Genomic DNA, 24,023 nt, shown 5'->3' with positions numbered 1-24,023 from the left:
CACACACACACACACACACACACACACACACACACACAAATTAAATCATGATGAATTCACTTCACATTGGCTTTTTAATTCATTTTTATTTTATGTGGCTAGGTGTTTGTCTAGCATGTCTATGCGCCGCATGTGTGCAGTGGCCACAGAGGTAAGAAAGAGGTGTTAGATTCCCTGGAACTCAACAGATGGCTGGGAGCCATAATGGGAGTGCTGGAATTTGAGCCCAGGTTCTCTGAAGAGCAGCAGTGTCTGAACTCCTGAGCCAATTCTCCAGCCCTAGGATTCCTCTCAGTAAAAAGATGAGAGCTGAGAAGGCGGCTCAGTCAGTGAGGCTGCTGTGCAAGCACAGAGCCTGAGCTGAGACTCACACCACCACAGAAAGGGAGGTGAGGGCAGTGTGTGCCTGCGACCCAGAGCTGAAGAGCTGCTCCCAGCCACCTGTGCAGCTGGCTAGCCAGACAGTCTAACCAACACAGACAGCTTCAGTCAGGGTCCCTGTCTTACAGACAAAAAGTAGAAAATGACAGAGGCAGATGTCAACACAGGCCTCCACATATCTACATGAAGGTGTAAGCATGAAGAAGCACATGAAGAAGGGAATAGGAAGGAAGTGGGAAACAGCAAGGAAAAGAACTTCCACGTCTTACTGGGTTAGAGTACCAACTAGTCCTGTTGTTATGGAAACCAGCGAGGATGCTCTAGAGTATAGCTGGTAGTATGCAATAGTCAACGGACTATCTGTGGAACTCAGAAACCTCTCGTAAAAGACTGGAGCAGAGGCCTGTCTCCTGTCTGCTTCTTTGTCTTCCAGTGACAGTGAAGAGGAAGGCACAGGAAGCAGGCACCCATGACACCTTCCTACCTTTAAAACTCGTGTGCAATGAGCCGACACAGTCAGAAAAGAGCTGCACGATGCTGGAGGCCACCGCAGTGTCACTCTCCAACCACGGGTAATGTCGCTGGTGGCTACTGTAGAGGAAAAGAAAATCATGCTTCAGAAATGAAACTGCACAGGACAGCATTAGGTCTCAGACCAGTAGTTGTCCAAGGCGCTAGCTATGGAGCCCAAAGTACACTCGGTGCCCTTCAAAGCTCCAAGCGCAACAGCAGCCGCTAGCTGCTTCTCCCTCCTCTACCTCTGGGCCAGCACCACCAACACCTAGACGTGTGCTCATGGAGGACACAGAACAGCTTGTAGGCTCTCTCTTTCTACATGTGAGCTCCGGGGACTAAACTTAGGGCTTCAAGCTCGGAGGCAAGTGCCTTTCTGAACACACTGTGCCATTTTGCCAAGCCAACAATAATTTACCTCTACTCAGATCATGAACAAAAATGAAATAAAATTCATGTTAACAAACAAATGACTTAAATTTACCACAAGAGGTAACCAAAGAACTTTTTTCCTCTTTGTGTGTGCGCCTCCATGCTTGTACATGCGTACATATTTGACCAAAAAGAGGACGACAGACTCCCTGGAGCTGGAGTTACAGGTGTCTGTGAGCCACCTGTCATAGGTGTTAAGAACTGAACTCCAGTCTTCTGCAAGAGAAGCGAGCATTCTTAACTACTGAGCCATCTAGCCCTCACAAAGAACTCCTTTATATGAAACTGCCTCGCATCTAGAAAGTTCAATATCAATAAGCTCCATAATTGTAGAAATTAACAAACTGTAAACCTATTATGAAGCCAGTCCCTATACAGCTCTGAAGCTAACGTTGTATTCAAAGACTGTCTTCCAGGAAAAGCAAAGCTCCACAGCCCAGGTTTCTCTCATGTGCTCCTGGGTAGCACAGAACCTGGACACAACGACCTGAAGTCAGGCCCCACTTTGGCAATCATGAACCAGCTAGGAGACTTGAGTAAGGCATTAATGTTTCAAAGGACACTTTATAAACACGGCATTTGCCCTGCTGTCATTTCTATAGACCTAGGTTCATCTAGCTTATTTGTAAGCTTATAGAGCAGTTGCCCGCAGCACCACTGACAGCGTCTTTATGGCTCTGTATATTCTACACGCTTGTGAATCAATGCTTTTCTTTAACTGCAGAGTTACCTGACTAAGGATTCATTCCCAACCCATTAATTTGATATATTACTTAATTCCAAAAATAGCTAAGTTCACAGAAAATGCTGAGACCAATATTTATAAAGCTACTTTATAGAGAAAAAAAAGAACATTTTTTAAGTATACAAACACATTCAACTTCCTTACTGTGGAAAACTGGAAATTAGTGTTTCACTTTGTTGCAAAATGAATATTAAGAAAACAACACTAATTACCCAAATGAATTACATAAATTAAAATGTCTTGACTTTATTTATCAATTTATATGTCACTACTTTAAAATTCAATCTGTGAAATCATCACGACCTATATTAAGCATCATTAGGACTTTAAGTAAATAGACTTCAAAGAGTCATCTGAGTACATGGAGCCCTTTACCTTTCCGAGTCCTCTAAAACCAGGATCCAGGGCTTAAAGAGTTGGATGATCTGCGCGTGCAGGGACCTCAGCACTGAAACAGCACAAGCGTGACAGACAGGCGTAAGGAGCTCATCGGTTACATTGTTACATTTTACCCTACTCTCCGGCCATCGGTTACATTGTTACATTTTACCCTAAATGTGCGGAGACCTGCTCCTCCCTGTCTGTGCTAGCCATTGCTGATACAGAAGCGGTACAGTTAGTACAGCCATGCATGCTTGTCTCTTCATTTGTTACAATGACCTGAGTTTAATTTTTACAACACAGATAATTATATAATGTACATTTTCCAAGATAAATGCTTTCTATTCAGACCATAATGATAACAACTAGCTAAAGGACAGGAAGAGGGGTGGACAACAGATACACACCTCTTTGCACCCCACCCCCAGCCCACCAAGGCGGGGCCCAGACAAGCTACAGCAAGCATCTTCTATTCACTGTCAACTACTGTAGGTATGGTGAGTATAAGGGCTCACCCCTGTTCCACATGTTCCTATTGCATTTCCTTGACATTTGAGAGGAATCTCTTGACACATCTACTTCCAGCCCCTTCTACAGAAGGCAGCGCTTCTCCACACACTCAACGCACACTACCTTCTTTGCTGCTGGCAGTTGGGTCCTGGGACAAGGAGGCTATTTCTAAGTCAGTCAGCCTTTTCACAAGGTATCCCAGAAATGTCTTCACATCAGCCATGTAAGGACTCCACTTTGAGAATAATCCAAAGCTTTTAAAGTCCAACTTGGAGAGCCGCAACTTATAAAAGAAGTCAGAGAGCCACTGTACCGTCTCTGTTACCTAGAAGAGATGGCCGACCAAACCTGCTCACTGACTGTCTGCTGGAGAGTGGCACTCTTCCCCACTCCCTCTCTTCTTCCTGTTGCTGGAGATGAACCTGAGAACCATGAACAGCAGGAAAGCACCCACCCCAAGCCAGGCCTTCAAGCCTATAGCACAGTGCCGTGACAGACTGCAAAGGGAATATAGGGTTTTGACAGAACTACAAAAAGACAGAAAAAAACAAAAAGTAGGTTGAAAACCCTAAAGCAATGGAACTTCTATTTCAAATAAATTCTCACATTTTCCTTATTTTTGAGGTTGTTTTTGTTTACTTCTTTGGTTTAGGTGGTGAGGTCTCACAGGCAAGCCAAGCTGGTCTCAAACTCAAAAGGCTTGAGCCTCCTGATCTACAACTGCAGCGGTGTGTGCCACCATACCTGTCTTCAGTTATGTTCTTATGTGAAGCCACCACAGATAAAGCTGATAAGACTGAAGGGCTCTGTGGGACCCTGGTGGTCTCAGGGATGAATCAGATGACCTTAGGTGGGACAGAAGGTTTCTACAGGGGGAACGCTTGTGTTGCTCTGTTCAGATAGGGATAGAACTACATGCAGGAACACAAGAGAAAAGCAGTCTAGGCAAGGGACAGTGGAAGCAAAAGTGAAAGAAAACCATGGAGCTCTTACATGAACACACACAAAACAGAAAACAAAAACACCAGCTTTTAAATGTGCTCCAATTGCTTAAAATTTCACAGCGAGGGAAATGGAAAAGAACACACAACTGTCAGAGCAAAAGCCACACACCTGCTTGTCTGACAGGAGAACACCAGAGGCACTGTGAAGCCCAGAGCTCTCCACAGACGCCGCTCCCTGCTGGCTGCTTGGGGCATAGCAGCCCAGGGCTCTCAAAGTGGCTTTCCAGCACTCGGGACTCAGCAGCTGCTCTGCAGAGCCTGGAGAAAGAGAGACAGCAGGTCTGTTTTTCCCAAATCACTTTTACAACTCGAATCAAAAAACATGTGTGCTTTACAAAGTGGTGGTGGTGGTGACTGTGACAATGATGACAATGATGACAATGATGACAATGATGGTCCAAACCAAATTTTTAGGGATCCGAGTTATAAGAAGATCAAAGTAAAGAGACAACAAAAGTGACTTAAGTGGGAGTGAGCGCCGCTGAAGCCACTGAAGCCGCTGGACTGGAAGGTGAGGGCAGGGGTGACTCTACCCTCCTACAGTGATTGGGAAATTTTATTAATGTGAGTGTGGTGTGTGTGGTGTAGTGTGTGTGTGTGTGTGTGTGTGTGTGTATGTACACATGCGTGCGTGCGTACATGTCTCCTTTCACCATGGTTTCTAGGAACTGAACTCTGGTCATCAGGCTTGAGGGGCAAGCACTACCTGCTGAGCCATCCCTCTGGCCTCATCTTAACATGTTTAGATGGCACCCGTGGAGCGGTAACTGCTATCTACTGCTCACTGAGGTCTTCTCCATCATGACCGCATGAAGACACTTACTCTGCACCAGCAGCCTGAGGACGTCACTGTACTGGTCAGGGAACTGGTAGAGGAGGAGATGAGTCCAGTGCTTGCAGAAAAGATTAAATGGCATCAGAATATCTTCCTCTGGTTCAAGGCCCCAGGCAGTGAGTGCCAAGTGAATGGACTCCAGGAGCCTGGTGCGGTCAGACAGAGGCGGCTTAGTGCTGTTTAACCACTGCTGAATATCGAACTAAAAAGAAACAGAAACAAGAAGCCATTTCATTTATGTTAGAAAATTAGATGCAGCAGAGAGGTCTGTGCAAATTTTAAAACCAAAGACGGCCTAGCAGCACCTGTCCACTACACAGCAACTACAATGTGCGTGGAGAAGAGCGACGGGCACCACGAAGCCATCGTCACCACTCACTCCCTGAGCTCGGAGGGAAAACCATCAGAGCCTCTACCTCCTCAGTGTCAAACTTTTCTCGGGGTGGGGTAAGGCCGAGATCAGAAATACAACACTCACCTTGAACATTCACAGCCCTAGGTTTGACACCTAGCACTGCAAACAAAACCAAACAAGAACAGAAACCCTCCACTGACCGCCAGTTCACTACGGATGTACAATTCCACTCTGTTTATAGAATTCTACACTTCCTTCCCACACGGTCCCTCTGAGGCCTGGCCCCTCCCGTGACAGTGTCAGAGCCAAGCAGCACTAAGAGCTTATGTAGCAGCCATGGTTCTGCTGACACAGTTACCTACCTAAGCTTATAAAACTTCAGACTGCTGGAATCTCCCAATTTTCTGTACTATAAAATATATTCGCCTCTGCTATGGACTGCTGTTAGTCTCTTAGCCCTAAGAAGTGCCAGAGTCCCACTGCTTCATCGGTGTCATGGATGAAGAGCTGAAGCAGAGCTGACAGTCTCCACTACTTAAGTCACTGCATGCTCTCAGAGTCTGCTACTCAAAAAGAGGACAAGGGAAGCTCACTTAGACTGGGCTTATTCAAAACATGAGAGTCTGACACATTATAACTCGCAGATCAAACAGACATAGTTACAGATTCAAGATAATTAAGTTTAAAAGGATTATTAAACTCCTATTAGGAATATTTCATGACTGTACTAAGCTTTTAAAGAACGCCTGGGATCTGATCCTTTGGGGAGTCACACTATGTGCAATGAGACTGTCTATACAGTACAGCCAGTCATGCAGTATGTACAGGACTCGTGACCAATCTCCGTGGCTCTGTGGTCCGGAAGTCGGCAGCCGTTTCTGACGCTGCCCAGGCGACCATGAGCGAGCACCTTGGTGAGAAGCATGAAGATCACGTCGCTGTTGTCCTCTCGCAGACAAGTCACCACTCTCTCATACAGCTGGATGAACTCGGTGGGTGCAGCATTGGGCGTGAAGAAAGGAGACAGCAGCGAGCAGAGCCGCCTGTTCTTCAGGATGGTCTGAAGCAGCTTCCTGCACTCGGACTTAGTGCCGCTAATAAACACCTGGCGAAAGAAAAGAGAAGTGGGCCCTCAATTTCCCCTTTCCTCTTATCTTAAGCAGTCAGTCTTCAAGGGCACTAAATAAGGTGAAATAATTTTTTATAAACAAAAATATAAAATAAAAAGATATCACAAATAATGTACCTTTAATCCTAGCAGTAGGGAAGCAGAGGCAGGGGGATCTCTGTGAGTTTGAGAACAGCCTGGTCTACATAGTGAATTCATTGTTATACAGAGCTAAAAAGTGAGACCCTGTCTCAATAATAATAATAATAATAATAATAGTAATAATGAAAATACTAAATTAATGTGGCTCAAAGGCTAAAATGCACTAGAATCTAAGCGACTAAGCAGCACCGGTTAGGAAGGTTTTGCTAATGTTGATCACAACAGAAGTAACAACAGGCAGGGCTCATGGTATGGCTATATTAAAATTTTAACTTCAGTAAGACAAAAGAATCATAAAATGAAAGAAAAGTGAACTAGAAAAATATATTGTTTTCTAAGCACTAGCTAAAAATCATCCAAAGAACTCTTTCAATCAAAACCCAAAAAATGTACAAAGGAAATTAATCAGCACACACACAGCACAGTCACATACACACACACTCACCCACATATGCACACATACTCACATACTCACTCTCACATATACACACACACTCACACACTCACTCACATATACACACACACTCACACACTCACTCACATATGCACACACACTCACACACTCACCCACNACACACTCACTCACATATGCACACACACTCACACACTCACCCACATATGCACACATACTCACATACTCACTCTCACATATACACACACACTCACACACTCATTCACATATACACACACACTCAACACACTCACTCACATATGCACACACACTCACACACTCACCCACATATGCACACATACTCACATACTCACTCTCACATATACACACACACATACTCACTCACATACTCACTCACATACGCACACACACTCACTCACATATGCACACACACTCACATACTCACTCTCACATATACACACACACTCACATATGCACACACACTCACATACTCATACACTCTCACATACACACACACACACACACACACACACACTGCCAATAAGCACATCAAAAGGCACATAATTAGAAAGAACTTGAGCTGCAGCGAGCTGGGGAAACAGCTTGGGAAAGGAATGCAGGCTACGCAGGCCTGAGGACCTGTGTCTAATCCTAGCATCCACAGGAAGTGCCAAATGTAGCAGCTACACATGTGCGCCTGAGACTGACAGAGGCTGGGGGTGGAGACATGAAATCACAAGGTGACCAGCCTAACTTGACAGTCAGCGATAGAACTTGTCTCAAGTCAGGAAGTGATCAAGCTCTAGCCTCCATGCACACACATACATACACACACACACACACACACATGCTTCCATGCACACACATACATACATACACACACACACACACACACGCAATATAGATTTTGAAATGTTTTAAATAAACAGCAATACTGGGGCCTGGACTTAAGTCTCTCACGCATGCTGGGCAAGTACGTTATCACTGACCTGTGACCCCTACCTTTTTCGGGGGTTTGTTTGTTGACCCATAACTTTTTTGAGGCAATGTCTTACTAAGTTGTCCAGGTTGAACTGGAACTTATTCTGTAGCCTTAGGCAGGCCTTGAACTTGGGATCCTAAGTAGCAGAATTACAGGCTATGCCACTAGGATTCATTCGACAAGGAATATCATGGGAATGGTATCAACTATACAGAGTCAGAGTGAGGACAAACTTTAAAAATTAATTGGAAACTATTTTGCAAATGATAAAGAAACTTTAACAATGTAATTGTTAATAATACCAACAATCTATGCCAAAATCTAATGTCTCCCTAGCCTTTCAAATATGAATAACTTATTCTCTCTTGTGGAAGAAGCAACATTCTATGCCAAAAATTCTACCGACATCCAAGGAAGCCAACAGTTCTCAAGAGGCTTCTGCCTGTAGGCAGTCAAGATCCTGTGGGGAGTCGCTGACTGTCCACACATGACTAACAGCCGGGACGAGCCTTACCTGTCCCAAGATCTCGATGCATGAAGTGAAGAACTGCCTTGTAGGAGGATGGCGCTGGGTCTCATCGCTGACATGGTCCACAACAGTAAAGAAAAGGCTAATGCCAAGTTTCTGAACTCCAGGTGTAGGCTGTAACTTATAAGTGTTCACTAAGGCCCTGTGGGAAAACATGGGCACAATTATTTGTCTGCAGTAAAGAATCCAGATTCTCAAAGGTCTCTCTGACTTCCTATCTCCTCAGGCAGTACCTGTAGGAGTCTCCAGAGCCTATGCAAATAACACCTTAAAATATTACGTGTGGTAAATGTGCATCTATCAATTACCTAAGAATTCACTTTAGAGACACAGCAATGCTTTTATACTTCCCTAGAGAAAATAAAAGTCAGCTGTTATTATAAGAACAATTACCATTTTGGCATTTATTAAAGTTTTCATATGCTGTATGGAATTCAGTTACTTAACTTTTGTATATTTTAAAAGACAAGTATGTTGATCTCTCTCTATATTTTCAAATCTAGAATACGCCTGACGGTGAGATGAACACCAGGCACACGAGTGGTACAAGTACAAACATGCAGGAAACACTCATGAAACAAATACGTCTACATTTTTTCCTGAGATATTCTTTATTGCTCACGCTTTGTAGTTATCTTCCCAGAGATAAAACTACCAACCAGTGGCTAACCTGATCTAATCCTTCCCAAGCTCCCTACGTTGTGTGTGTAGGGGGGGGGGTCAATGCCCTCCACACACCACCCCCATCTGCTGAAGGGATCTGTGGCTTGCCACAAAGTAGAGTAATGTTCAATTAAGATCACTTCCTTCCCAGCTTTGTCCAGCTGGCTTTAGGAAAGGCGACTATATGCCAAGAGCTCTCAGAGAAAAACACAATGGTCACACGCAAGTTAGAGAGACCTCGTCCCTGTAAGCAGTGGTTGTGAGCTTCATTTTACAATCTGAGTTGACAATAGTCACCTTCCGGGTGAGGATGACTCCAGGGTAAACTGAAGGGTAAACCCCCATGCACAAGATCATCTTACAGTTCAATGGTTTGCAAACTTATGTTTGTGAGCCATAAAGCAAGCATCACAAACAGTCACATCTGTTGTTGAAGCTCCTAAGTCATAGCCTTATGAGAGACAGAGATGGCTATCCTCCAGTAAAACCATTTATAAAAACGGATAGCTAGCTAGACGGGACCCAAAGGCCCTAGCTTGCTGATTTCCATACTAATGACTGGAGGAGGGAGGCAGGGAAGAGGAAGGTAACATGCACGATTACCATCCACAGCAAAGCCAGCTTTGAAATGGCAGCCACAGGACTCACGTGATCAGGTTTTCTGCATGCACAGCAGCCTCCACAACATTCAGTGCCGGGGGCTGAGCAGCTTCTGCTTGGAGCTGCCGCACTTCTTTCTGCAGAACATGGATCTGCTGGCTTACGGCTTCATTCTTGTTCATGCCTTCAAACTAACAACAATTCAAGGAATCAGCAGACTTTCTCTTATTATTGTTTGCTTTGTTTTTGTCTTTTTGAAATGGTCTTATAGCCCAGGCTAGCCGAAAACTCATGACAATCCTGCTGCCTCAGCCTCCCAAGTGCTAGGGTTAGATCTAGTACAACCAGCCCTTAACAGTCTTAAAGTGAGGGTGAGGGATAAAAATGTAGCTCTCGGGATATGAGCACTTGCCTAATACACATGGCTCTACGTTCAATCCCCATCACTTAGAACAGGGGAACTATTAAAGAATTCATTTTTTATGTAGAATCAAATTGAGATTAAACATAATTTTTCTATTATCATGTATGTGTTGTATAAGGTCTCGCATAACACAGGCTGGCCGAAAACTCACTATTTAGCCCAGGCAGACCTTGAATTCCTGATTCTCTTGCCTCTATCTCCCAAGTGCTTGGACTTCAGACATGTGCCACCACACTTGGCTTAAATGCATTTGCTTCAAAAATACCAAAGCTTATGTCTATCTAGTTGCTTATAACTTGATATGGTAATGAATAACTTATCAATGGTTAAGAATATCTGACAAAACAAATCCTATTTTTCTTATGTTTCACTTGTTCAAATCCCATCAAACACAGAACCAGCATATAACATCTTCCCTCGCTGAGGCCTTTCCTTTTCTTTCTTTTCTTCTTTTCTCTGTCTCTCTCTTCTCTCTTGGTCTCCCTCTGGAGAGAGGAGAGTGTTGGGACAGAGGGCTGTGACAGGTCAGAGTCTCACACGGTCGAGGATCAACATGCTCTCCTGGATACAGTTAACCACAGGCATCATATTGCAATTAATTAACAGCCTGTTCCTGAGGGAGGCCTGGAGCCTCTTTAAAGGACTGGATCCACTGGTAGTCTGAGAGATGCCCTGGGTGGTGACATGCTTGCCATGAAGTGAGGACCTGGGTGCAAACCCTAGTACCCAAGAGCAGCATGGTGGTCTGTACACATAGATCCGGCGTCCTCCCAGTAGGCTTAACTTGGTAAGCACCAGCCAGTGAGAGATCCTGTCTCAAAAGAGCACGGGGGATGTCACTTGAGGTTGTCCTCATATCATGCATACAAGGAACTAGATACACTTAAAGGTAAAAACTATTTCTATCATCATCACCCGGCCCCCGACACTCTCGGCTATTCTCTGACAGTTCTGGCTGACTCTCACATCCATGCACAGTCCCTTTAAGTGCTTGACTTTGTCCCAGGAACTGAGAATTACACACAACTCCTCGCCAGATGCTTCACGCCTGCACTCTCACGCCTACTCTCACACCCCTCACAGCAGTGCCCACTGCCCCACTTACTACCCCACTTTCCTGTATTGTATCTTATTTTGTTGCTTTATAATTGTGTGTATTTTTGTTTAAAAATGACAGATGTTTTGCTATTAGCATCTGTATCTTCCTCTTTATGCTAGGCACACATGTAGCCTGAAAATTTGCTTTGTCTATGTTCTAGATGGGGAAAACAAAGGGTAAAAGGTTGGTGTGTGTGTGTGTGTGTGTGTGTGTGTGTATGTGTGTGGATTAACACAGAAGGAAGTTGGTGTTCTTTAAGAGAAGGGCTAGGGATTATAATACCATGGTTTGTCTAGGAAAGACAAAACTTCCAGCACTGTAAAAACTGGGCATAGTGGTACACACCTATAATCCCAGGATCAGCTCAAGTCATCCCTGACAGCAAGTTTACCACCAAGAACACCATGCTGGGCTTCGTTTGGCTCTAGGGTTTGCTGCAAGACAAGCACTAGAGACCTTAATACGGATCCCATGAGTGACCTGGGGGAACTGTGGCAGGCTACATCATCACCATCCTTCAGCACACCAAGGCTGTGCACTATGGGGACCTGCACAAGCTGCCGCCGTCAGCATCCTGTAAACACAGCTCCCTCCCTGGCAACCTTGCCTATAATGCCAGTAGTGCCATGTTCTAAATGATTGCTAACAACCTGCACCTTCATTTTCAGCCACCACACTCCTGACAGACACCCAGACACCAGCATCCACAAGGTCTCTACCACAGCGTAAGAATGTCAAAGATGCTACTCCTTCTTGCAGAGAGCAAGAAGGCTGTCAACACCAAGCAATGTAAGATAAAGCAGCACAGCCCCCCACCCCACCCCCACCCCCCCAGCCCAAGGGTATCACCGCTGCATTCCCGAGATCCTAGAGCAGGAGCAGCAGGCAAAAGGCCTCCCTAAGACACCCTTCCACGCTTGACTCTCGGGGATCGAGACACACACAACAACAAGAAATAAGCCACAAGAGTTTTCAAACATAGGCCATCCCATTGAGAGATAAGGATCTGACTCAGGATAGACAAGCTTTGACAGGATCCAGCCAAGGCCAGCCCTAGCCAGCAGGTTGTCAAAGCACGGCCACGAGCCCAGTAACGACTCCCAGAGCTCCCGGGTGCTGTTGTCTTAGCCTGGGCTAGACCAGCAGCCAGAGTCCCCCGACAGAGAGAACACCGAAAGTAAATCCTCCGCTGACTCTGCTGGGGCTGAGGACCAGGCCAGCAAAGGCCTTGGAGCCGGACAGACTAAGCAGACAAGTGAGCTGTTCAACAGACTGGCCACAGGACACACTAGCCCTCATGCAGAGTAGGGTGGCCAACCAGCCTGGTGCAGCCTTGCTCAAGGGCACGTCAGCTCCAAGTGCACTCTGCTTATGGCCCTCCAGAGTTCACCCTGGCCCCAAGAATCTAGGGAGCTGGGCATTTCCTCACCTGAGTAGTCCCTGAGGACCAGCCTTGTAGACTCCTTCGTCCTTCGTCCCTCCTGCTCTGTTCTCTGCTTTCCACCCGTGGCATTGTCAGATCACCCTCGTCTACTTCTCCCTAGTGCCAGGTGCCCTTCCCCTCCAGTGGCTCAGCAGCCTTCTATCCTCTGGTGTCCCCTACACCCACACAGAAAGGTGGCACTGTTGGGGCTCCACTCTCCCCATCCTGACACTGCCCTCCTCACTCCTCTGCCCCCTCATTGACCAGCACTGACCATCAGCTACATCCTGCCCACCTATTGCACGCCTGGCTTCCCTGCAGCCCACTCACAGACACTGACACTGACCCTGTAGACTGTCGGCTACCCTCCACAACCAGGCTTGCGATCCCCAGAACTCTGAGCTACAGTCGGGATGTTGCCATGTCTCTGTCCTGTACATCTTTTTCTTTTAATCTCTTGGTTGGTGGTGGGCAAGGGGCACTGGGGAAGGAGGCTAGTTTGCAGAGAAGATGACATCTATTTTATTTTCACAACTTATCTAAAGCAATATGGTAGGGGAAGGGGATGAACCCAATCAACTGTCTGTCAAAGAGAGAACAACCAGCCAACTGATTAGTTCCTGATAAGTTGTTCTGCCTCTTAGGAAACATGTGTGTGATGGTGTGTATATTCTTGCCCCAGGGAGTGGCACTATCAAAAGGTGTGGCCCTGTTGGGGTAGATGTGACCTCGTTGGAGTAGGTGTGTCACTGTGCGTGTCAGCTTTAAGACATCACTCTAGTGTCCTGAAAGTCAGTTTTCTGCTAGCAGCCTTCAGATGAAGATGTAGAACTCTCAGCTCCTCCTGTACCATTCCTGCCTGGATGCTGCCATGTTCCCTCCTTGATGATAATGGATTGAACCTCTGAACCTGTAAGCCAGCCCCAATTAAATGTTGTCCTTTTAAGGGATGCCTTGGTCATGGTGCCTGCTCACAGCAGTAAAGCCCTAACTAAGACAATGTGAAAAATAAGAATTAATGGAGCTCCGTGAAAACAATCTATCAAAAGTCTACCCTTTTAAAACACTGTATCTTTGCTACCACAGCAGTTGCTAGCAACACCACCCTAGCACAGCCTTCCTCTGACTGACTGTGCTGCTGTCTGTGCATCTTTTCAGGATATGAATGGATGCATAGGATATCCTAGGCCCAGGATGCACCACAAAGATAGATATGCGGTTGCTTCCTGGTTGGTGTCAGCGGCCTTTAACTAGAAGAATTCTGTGTCACAAGTGCCGATAGCAAAAAATCTTCAGGAAATGCTCCAAATTGGGCACCCTGGGCCCAACTCCAAGGCAACAGTTACTAGACCAGAAGGTCACCGCAGATGCATAGCATATCTCTCATCACAGAACATGCTGTGCTCTTCTGTAAATGATTATTACTTTGTTTGCCATGTCTGTATATACATGGTACACATGTTATGTATATATGTTCACAGCATGTAAGACTCATGTTTACATGTGTGTGCACAAGCATACACAGATACAAGGGCAAATGCATGTAGACATTAGAGTCTGATGGCTGGTGTCTTCCTAGATCATTTGAGATAAGATCTCTCACTTGAACCTAAAACACACCAATTGGGCTAATCCTGCTAGCCAGCTAGTTGCAGGGATTCCCTGTGACTGCCTCTGAAGCATGGCAAACAGGGCAGGCTATGGCATCTGCCTTGCATTGACACGGGTCCTGGGCATCTGGCTCACCATGAGTGCACAGCAAATGATGTACCCATTAAGCCATCGTCCCAACCATGCTATATTCTTTTATTCTACATTTCACATGTGTATGCCCCAACAGGGTTCATTACTTCAGTGATGGAAAAGAAAAATTGTAAGTACCCCAACTGTAAAGTGATTGGTGCCTCTAGATTTTCATATCTGTCACATAGAATGAATGAAAACACCCAAGAAACAAGGAAGACTGAGACCTCTGAATAGCCCCTTGGTGTCAGCCCTTAAGCACAGTCATGCTCAGGATGACAGACTTGTAAAGGCTGATCTTCAAAAGCCTCTACACCGTTAATGAAAAGATTATCACTATGGTTGGAATTTCTACTGGCAACCATGTGCAAGAGAGTCCAACCCTAGCTCAGCCCTTCCAGTTCTCACCAAGGGGACATGTACTAAGCTGGCTGAAAGCTGTGCATGCTGCCATCCAGTCTGATGGCCCAACGGGAACCAGCACTGAGCACTCAGCCACTGAGCGCGTGCTACAGTAGGCAGCCACGACAGCAAAGCCTCTCTGTACCTTCTCCTGTTAAATCTCCACTAGGGAAGAGGAAGGGCGTGGTCAAAAGGAAAGTGAGAAGCACACCTAGTGCTCTCCTGGCTGCTGGAGGTGAGGAGGGACAGGTGAGCAGAAAGGGAAAGGTTTTAGACAAATTTCAGGAGCTGGGACAGAAGAATACAGTCAACAGGTCAGCGCAGTGACCTGGAGGGACCTGGTGGACAGGCCAGTGTTAAGGCTGAACCTACCCTGTAAGCACAGCTGAGGATGGTGAGAGAGCAGGGCAGAGCAGTGATGGCAGGTTAAATCCTTCTCTCAGAGCTTTCTCTCACACAGGGAGCAGTGGCATTTAAACCTTCTTGTATATCTACCTACCCAGAACTAGTCTGCAGCTGCCACGGTAATGGTTATATACCCTGTGTAAATTCTGTTACTATACTTTATCAACGTGTTTAAATGAAGCCCTCACGAATGCTACATTCAAAGTCTTAAAGAGCACTGGTCCTGTCTGTTCCCCACAGTGCATCTTCAAGCAAACCTACTTTCCCTTTCACGATAACTTGGTTATGTAAGTCTCACCAATGTTGCATAAGTCTTCACGCGTTCCACCACTAAGGACAGACGTGAGAAGAACTGAAGGACCCCAGCTCATGATACCAAGGCACTGGAGAAAAGGAGTCAAAGCAGCATAGTGGGCGCCCTCCACTTCAGTGACTTTAGTAAAACAAAGAAAAGTTGGACAAACATGTCCTTTCCCACGGCTTTACAGAAGCGCGAGGCCCTCGGTGGGCCTGCTTTTATTTCTAGGAGTGGAAAATTGTTCACTTGAGAATAAATCAATCCTGGGTCTAGCAAATATGCTCTTCAATACTAAGCAACAACAAAAGAACCCATTCGTACATCACTGCACTTCCTCAGGGAGAATCACAGGATGCTGAAAGGCTGCCGGGCCTGCGCGCCACAGAAGAAACACATTCCACTTCTGTAAACGCCAAATAAACTACACAATTTCAAAGCTTGCTGACAGCGGGAAATACCCAGGAAATTTTTATTAAGCAAGAAAATACAACATCTTTGTAAATGGACTATTCAAAATTATATTTGAAAAATTTGAACTGTAAAATGACTTTTCCATGAAACTAATGCTTAGAAACTGATCTAAAACCAAATGCTCAATTAAGATCATTGATCCTGTAATGACAGGTTGCTTGTCTTCAGAAACAGAGTTAAAGCAGGCCTGCAGCGACTGGAAAACACAGGCCTGGAAAAGGGCGGTGATGAAGACTGAGGCAGTGATGGAGCATTCCCCACATATATAAGGTTCTGGGTTCAATCCCCAGCAACAGCACAATAGTATAATACTAATAACAACACTGAAAATGGACTTTTGATGAATGCATGACGATTTCTAACTGAAGGACACAGCTGTGGAAAGGACCTGGAAAGTCTGTTAGTAACTCACTCTCAGTCTGTACAAATGATGTGAGATACTATAAGCAAAGTGTCCCAGAGAACTCTACAGTACACAAAGGACATCTAGGCCTCCAGCAGGCTGGGAAAGGCAGTGCCAGCACACATGCAACATCCCTTCTGCTCTTCAAGAAGGGAGACCTACGTTCAAGAGAAAGCATCAATGGGAACTGTACCTGAAGCATTAAAATGCGTAATGGGCCAAAAATAACCATAAGCAAAGAACGAGTGCAACTCAGTAGGGAAAGCCTCAATGTCCACCTCATATAGCCGAATACTCTCTGCAAAGCTCCCTCACACAGCTAGGGAAGGCACTGTGAAGGCTGTAATCACACATGCTGACAACTGTGAAGCACTGGCAACACAGACACGAAGAAGACATGTCACTGAGCTCATGTGACTCAAAACCTGCTGATAGCCACAGAGGTCATGACACACGCAGCATCACTGACATGGCCTGACGGGCGTGTGCCAACGGCTTCCGCCAATCTATTCCAGGCATCAGCCTGCACTAGAAAGTGCCTTAGATGATATGGAGAGATGATATACACATTAGCAAGGAAACTGTTCCCACAGAATTCTGCCTGGCAGAGGAAAAGCAACAGGTGACTACAACACACTAAGTACAAGAGAGGTAGGGCTTGTTAATCTGACCAGAAAAGATCTCTCATGCAAGTTGCAGAAGTGAGCGTGAAGGCTAAGAAAGGCATGTGTGGGGACAGAAGCAGCAGGGCTGTGAGCAACAGTGTAACCACGTGTATCTTACAGAGTGGATAAAGCTAAGTGGCTAAAACCAGACTGCTTGAGAAGTGGACAAGAGTTTTCAAAACAGAATCCCTTGTTCCATAAAAAATAATAATAATAATAATAATAATAATAATAATAAAATCAGGCCATGAAGGGCAGTAGACCTGGAGAGCTAATATGTGTTTAAGGCCTGGAAGTGTGGTCAGAACTGAGACTAGACAGAAGGATGGTGGAAGAATGGAGCCATATGAGAGTGCTGTCGGCAGGAAGCCTAGCATGATAGCTCAGACCAACAATGGTAAGTTACTGGGTAAGCAGCGTCAAACACAAAGAGAAGGGAGTCACTTTAAATCAGCTCCACAGGTCGAAGCAATATATGTGGAAAGGAACTAGGTGGTAAGCATGAGTAGACTGCAGTATGTGAGAGAAATGACAAGGCTAGACTTTCCTTTAGAGAGCAGGGCAGAGGATTGCAGAGAGCAGGGAAGAGGGACTGCACAGAGCTGGGGGGCGCGGGGGGAGGGGGGGGAGGGACTGCACAGAGCTGGGAGGAGGGACTGCAGAGTGCAGGGAGGAGGGATTGCAGAAAGCAGGGAGGAGGGACTGCAGAGAGTGGGGAGGAGGGACTGCAGAGATCAGGGAAGAGGGACTACACAGAGCAGGGAGGAGGGACTGTAGGATGGACAGGTCTGGAGGGTAAAAATGAGGTTGATGTGGAACCTGAAAATCAGGTAGGCAGATAGACATCTAGATGTGAAACTAGGAAGTGAGTGCATCCATGACTGAGCCCAAACTTTTTGGTTGTGAGTTTCCCTTTTATTCTACCTTGCTCTTAGCTGTTAATAAGTATACAATAAAAAATAATTTTATCTTCAGTTCCTAAAAATACCAACCAGAAAGTACTATGCAGAGACAATTAGGAGTGGTTCTATACCTGTCAAATTCTCTTCAAGTCTCAGACCACAAGTTGTTTGCTCTCTGCATGCATAATTCCACTGGCACATCGGCATTTTCAAGCAAATTTGCCACTGGAGACAATTCTTCACTTCTGGGTTTTCCCAACTGAACTACAGTCGGAGCACTGGACAAATGAGTGTGACCAGCAGAAAACTCAAACTTGCTTTACGAGAACCAGAATATTTCTAATGAAGCTATGGCCACAGACAGCGACTCTTTCAAATTCATAAAACAAATGCCTCTGTCCTATTTCCTTTCTTGTGTCTCTTTTCTCTGGTAACACAGCTCGTGTGGCCTCAGCCTCTGGCGTGCAGGGGTTATAGACAATCACCACTGTGCCTGCTCCCTCAGAATGCCTCCTGTCACCCCCACCTGTCTTTACTCTAGTGAGCCCTCTTGCCCTCCTTATTAAGTGACATCAGCAACTGCCATTCTTGTGAGAGAGGAGGGCACAAGTACGATGTATGTGCACAATCTATCATCTCTCTGACCTCCCTCTGACAGAAAGTTACTTTGAAAGATTTTCACAAGAGATACCTTTTTGTCTCAAAATTAATAAAACACCAGGTTATAAAAGAAATTTCAATTAAGGAGTTCATACATACAATACTATGAGAAAGAGACAAGCCAGTGCTGGCTCTGTGCTACACCCTGCTCTGCCTGGTACTACCATCACTGACAGACCCTGGCTTTTCACAGGCCACACTAAGAGGCCTGTCCCCTCCATCTCAGCACTCAGGAAGTAGAGGCAGGAGGAGCTCTGTGTGCCCGAGGCCAAGCTGGTCTACAGCCAGAGCTAGACACAGAAGCTCTATCATGAAACAACAAAACAAAACACAGAAACCAAAGCCCCGAGCTTCATACGAAACCATCTCCCTCTTACTATGAGCAGATGCATCTCAACGTCTCCCTGCCCAGTTCTAACTCTGCCCAGGCTTTTCTCCAGGCTTTTCTCCCAGCTTCCCAACTTAGCAAGTGACCTGTCTTAAACACCTCTACCTGGTCTTACAGCATTGGTAACTAGGGGAGAGTCACGGAGGGAAGCTGGCTTTCAGAAGCTCCTGGTCAGACACAGCAGTGTTCAGGAGTCTGACGGACTTCAACACACCCTGAGAACAGAGCGGGAAGCTATCCTGACTCACGAGTCAGTCCTTTTACACTAGATGCATACAACTATGAACAAAAAATCTGAAATAAATCTCAAGGCATTGGAAAATACAGAAGTCTAAGATTATTTTAGGAGAGGTATTTTAGAGGAAGCAAGTGTTCTATGGAAAGTAATAGAGAAAAAATTGAACAGTTCAATGTGGATTTAAAAAGGAAGGGGTGAATACTTCTAAAACACAGTAAGTGAATAAATGACTCATCTCTGAAGCTAACAAGAAGTATTTTATGCCAGTGTAGTCAGGCAGCAAGCATCCTTTCTCCAATGCCCCTCACCAGCTCAGACAATGCTGCAGGGGTGAGGTGCACCCCTATATGGAAATGAAGATAACAAAATACACATCTCTCTGTGTTGTTGTGAGGATCAAATAAGACGCGTGAAATGTTTAGACAGAGCTTGATGTGAAGTTAAGTGCTTTACAGGTTAGCTTAGGCTCAGTTCCCATTCTGAACTAAAAATATCTCAGAAACAACTTCTGTCTACACCGCTGGTGTAACAGTGACAGGGAGCTGACATTTTTAAACAGATTGATAGAATTTTCATGTATGTATGAGCAAGCTCTGCCCAACTGTTCCCTCACTTGTCCCCATAGCTACAGCCTCAGCCCTGTAGTCACTGGCAACAGCCTCCCGCTGTGAACCCTGACCACTATTCCCCAGAACACCTGAGACTAACCCATCTACACTGGACCTAAACAACTCCACTCCATTCCACTGTCTCCTAACTGTCCCCGAAGTACCATCAGCAAAGTCTTAGGCGGCACAGCTCAAGCATCCAGGGCTTTCCAAATGACTTGGCTCCTTTTGGAACTCCTCACTAAGTATTCTCCTGTAGGACACATCTGTCACAGAATGTGCCTGGAGCTACATCGGTACACACATACGCCTTTTTGTTAGCTTTGGGAAATTGAGGACAATCTAGCTTGCTCTCTGTGTAGTTTCACTCTCCATGAAACTCTAAAACTGTTTCTGACACGGGCCACATGTTCTCCTTCTTTGGATCTTTCTCAGCAATACGCCAATACAAGGGACTCAATTAAACTTCTCTGAGTTATGAAGAGATGGAAGAGCCTCACCTGGACCGTTACAACTGCTGCTCCTTGGCACTTCTTGCCACTGCTGCCTCTGCACTCCAGATGCAGGGTGGCCTGCTCTTCCCGGTTAACATACTGTTTGGGCATGGTCTCCAACAGCTCGCCATCCAAGGCAACCTGCTGCGACTCCCGCAGAGTGGCACTCCTGAAAAGTAACCCCACATTATGTTAAAGCAATCAGGAGGCTGGGGCTAGAGAGGGGCTCAGCTCTCAATAGCTGAGGCTGGCCTTCTAGAGGACCTAGGCTCAGTATCCGACATCAATACCCAGCATCACACGGCGGCTCACAACCTTCTGTAACTTGTAGTTCAATACCCCATTACCAGTCACGCACACGTGGAACACAGCATGACAGTAATATTAGCAGACAAATACTCATGTATGTGTACAACATCAAGCACCAAATGCCTGAATCAAATGTAGCCAGAGAAAACTGTCAATAACATAAATGACTCACAGGGAGTTTATAGAGCTAAGCTTGTTTGTTAGTAAAACAGTCTTGTCCATGTACACTCCTCAAGACTGCAGTTGAGAACCAAACCTAAACCGTTGGCTCTTCTGTATGTTCCATGAACTCCCAACAAATGACTCTCCTGCCTTTGACCGAGTACTTATGTCAATTTTCTAACCACAGGGAGAAGAGCAAAGCGCTGACGCAGGAATGTGAGCTTCGTGCTGCCTCCCTCCAACACCACCTTCCCAGGATCAGACAGTGTTCTGAGAGGAAACATAAAATGTCTTAGCCAGAACTACTGACCTCAGAAAACCCCACAGGAAGTATGTGAGACTGACTGCGTATGAGAGTACCATATAGCATGAAACTAAAGGACCTGACACAGGGACTGGAGAGACGGCTCAGTAAGCGCACGCACCTCAGGATGGAGGATGTTTCTGGGCACTGTATGTTTAATTTCTGATTTCTGTGCCCAGAGCTCGGGTTACAGTCCAGACACTGTCATGATCACTGAACCATCCCCTGTGTCAGAAAAGGGAGAGGCCATGAGGCAGAAGGTCCAGGAGAGTCGTGATGAGCAGGTCACCACGGAGCTCGCCATGAGGACACACATGGAGCAGAGCAAGCCAGAGTGAGGCTTCACCTGCAAGCTGGGAAGTAGACAGCTTCAAGGGCTACAAGAGATGACAATCTTCCCAGCTCCAGCGCTTAAAGCGGGTTAATAAACTTAAAGGGTCTTTAGTCAATTACTTGGGAGCTAGGACAGGAATAGCTCAAGCTTTCATGCTTAAATCACAGCCTACAGCTGCACTTCCATAGGTCCCATGCTCAGGTCCCAGCACCCATTTGAGATGGCGCATAACTGCCTATAATTCCAGCTCCAGGGAACCCAACACCTCTGGCCTTTGTGGGGCTCGAGTTCCTGTGTTCACACCCACATACAGAAACACACATGTAGCCGAGTAATCTACCTGGACGAGTGCAGCGACGAGCATGCTGGTGAGGAAGGCAGCCCACGTCCGCATCATCGCAGCTGACAAAGCAACAAGCAGAAAGTACAGTTCTCAAGGTCTCACGTCTTACCTGGCCTGCTGCTGCAGCAGATTCAGGTCTGTGCACATGAGCTGGGTGCTGTCCTTCTGCGTCAACAGCACAGCAGAGGGAATGAGTGGCACAGGAGGCCTCACGGGATGCAGAAGAAGGGGAGGATGCGGAGCCTCGTGCTTCTCTAAGTTACTCAGAACCCTTGCTTTAGCTGAAAGGAAAGCCATACTCAGTCACGGATACCAAAGGGCGGTAAGACACTAAGTAGACAAAGCCCTGGTCAGTTAATTCTGAAAAGAATGTTAGAGACTTTCAGAATAGTTCTTTAATCTAAAGGCACTTAAATGGATGGTTAAATGTGTGGTTCTTTTGCGCTCTGAATAAATCCCACAAGCCTAATAATAGGCTACTAGGAGGTAGCCTATTAGTCAGGAACATAGCTGAAGAGATAGATCAGCCTACCAAGTGCTGGTTATGCAAACATTATTAGTCCAATACCAAGAACAAAGATAAAAAGAAAGGACTATGCCCAGCAGCTCGTGGGTCTGCATTCCCTCTCACCACTGGGTGTGTGAACTCTGTTCAGGCAGACTAAACACAAAGCACTAGGCTGCATTTCACCTTATGCCGTCATCAGGTGATGGGCAGCTTGTGCCAAGGGCCAATACACACCTCTCAGGGGGTAGGAAAACACAGCCTAAGATGGGGACCCCAGCCTGGGTGGGAAACGATGCAGGCTGAGGTCAAAGCTGGGGTTCCCTAAGTTCCAGGCATTCAGTCACCACAGGAAATTGAGTACCCCCCATGGTGGCCCTTGATGAGAGACAGTCCTTGTTTGTCCATATTGTTTATTGGTTGTAGAAGATGGATGCCACTTCCTCAAGGTGGGCCAGAGATTAAACACCTTTTGCAGAAAGGAATGTGCGGGAAGGGAAGGGAAGGGAAGCTTACTGGCTAAACCCTTGGGGCCCATCTAGATAATCTAGATCCCTCATTAGCATGGAGAACTCTGTGTTCTGTGCTAAGTGACCAGTGTTTACATCCTTTATGTGGGAAGTTGAGCTCACATGCTCCAGGCCAGGAAGCTGGTTGGGAGTAGGTGAAACACCTACCGTCCTCAGGTGGGTGCCAGGGTTTCTGAACCTTCTTGGCCTTACCAAGTTTCCTGGCATGGTCCACTGTCTCACAGTGGCTCACGTGTGTAGTCCAGGGATGGTAAGTCAGAGGCCACTGGACCTCTGGGACTTGCAGGGCAGACATCCTAGCCCATTCAGTGAGCTCCAGGTCAACCGGAGACTTGTTTCAAAGGGCAAAGTGCATAAAGAATTACACTCAAGGTTGACCTCTGCTTAACACACACACACACACACACACACACACACACACACAGATAAGCACACTCCTGCCTCCCACCCCCCAACACACACAGAATTTATAATCTAGTGGTTTAAGAGCCAGGCTGCAGCCTTGTATGATGTGCAAGTTTGAACTTGATGTTCGCATGTGGTGTCTCCTAGGCAAATTTAAGCAGCTGGATTATCTGAGTAACGAATAAGAGCAATCGGAGGAAGGGGGAGCTTAGTGCCTCTGTCCTGAGAAACCTCATAGAAATAGAGGAGAAGGACATGGGCACGATGAGACAGAACAGAAGAAAGTATTACAGTCAGTGAAGTTTAGAATAGGAATTTAAGGTAGATATGACTGATTTTTATATAAAAGTATAGATTTGTGATTCTTTTAAGATTTTTACAAGATTACTTTTAAAGACAAATAATAAAATAATTACCTTTTCCTTGTAACCGCAAATTGCCACCTGCCAAGTAGGAGAAACGGGCTGAGAAACTCCCTTGCTTGCTTACACTTTGTTAATCTATAACAAGTTGCTTGGTTAGGAATGTACATTGGTGGGTGTCTTTTTTAGGATAATTTGTTTTCTTTACCTGTACTATATAATGTTAATTCTTGTAAAGGTAGTGGAAAACATACTGTTTTTTCATAACCATTCACTAAAAGAAAATTAAAATGTAATCACATTGTAATTGAATACTGCTTAAAAAACTTTGCTGGGACATATGTGTCTGTCTGTGTCTGTGTGTGTGTGTGTCTGTGTGTGTCTGTGTGTGTGTGTAAAGTCTGTGCGAATGGGGGCTGGAACACTGTTCCTTCCATCCACCAACTGTGTGTATTTATGTATGTGTGTGTGGTATACTTGAAGTCTGCTCGCTGATGCTTTGTTCTATCCATTCTATGTGTGAATGTGTATACG

General features: G+C 45.8%; 1 protein-coding gene across 1 annotated transcript in view; it reads right to left on the bottom strand.

The window, feature by feature from the left end:
- Positions 1–24,023, bottom strand: part of Epg5 (ectopic P-granules autophagy protein 5 homolog) — an 89,745-nt gene that overhangs the window by 14,802 nt on the left and 50,920 nt on the right. The window contains exons 26-35 of the mRNA XM_021150325.2: positions 21,797–21,968; positions 20,242–20,404; positions 9,661–9,803; positions 8,335–8,491; positions 6,067–6,261; positions 4,790–5,003; positions 4,076–4,224; positions 3,086–3,287; positions 2,447–2,519; positions 866–972 (exon numbers count right to left, since the gene is read on the bottom strand). Coding sequence (XP_021005984.1) covers positions 866–972; positions 2,447–2,519; positions 3,086–3,287; positions 4,076–4,224; positions 4,790–5,003; positions 6,067–6,261; positions 8,335–8,491; positions 9,661–9,803; positions 20,242–20,404; positions 21,797–21,968 — 1,575 coding nt within the window. The remainder of the gene's footprint in view (positions 1–865; positions 973–2,446; positions 2,520–3,085; positions 3,288–4,075; positions 4,225–4,789; positions 5,004–6,066; positions 6,262–8,334; positions 8,492–9,660; positions 9,804–20,241; positions 20,405–21,796; positions 21,969–24,023) is intronic.

This window comes from Mus caroli, chromosome 18 (genome assembly GCF_900094665.2).
Source record: "Mus caroli chromosome 18, CAROLI_EIJ_v1.1, whole genome shotgun sequence".
NCBI lineage: Eukaryota > Metazoa > Chordata > Mammalia > Rodentia > Muridae > Mus > Mus caroli.
This window is presented reverse-complemented; position numbering and strand designations above follow the sequence as displayed.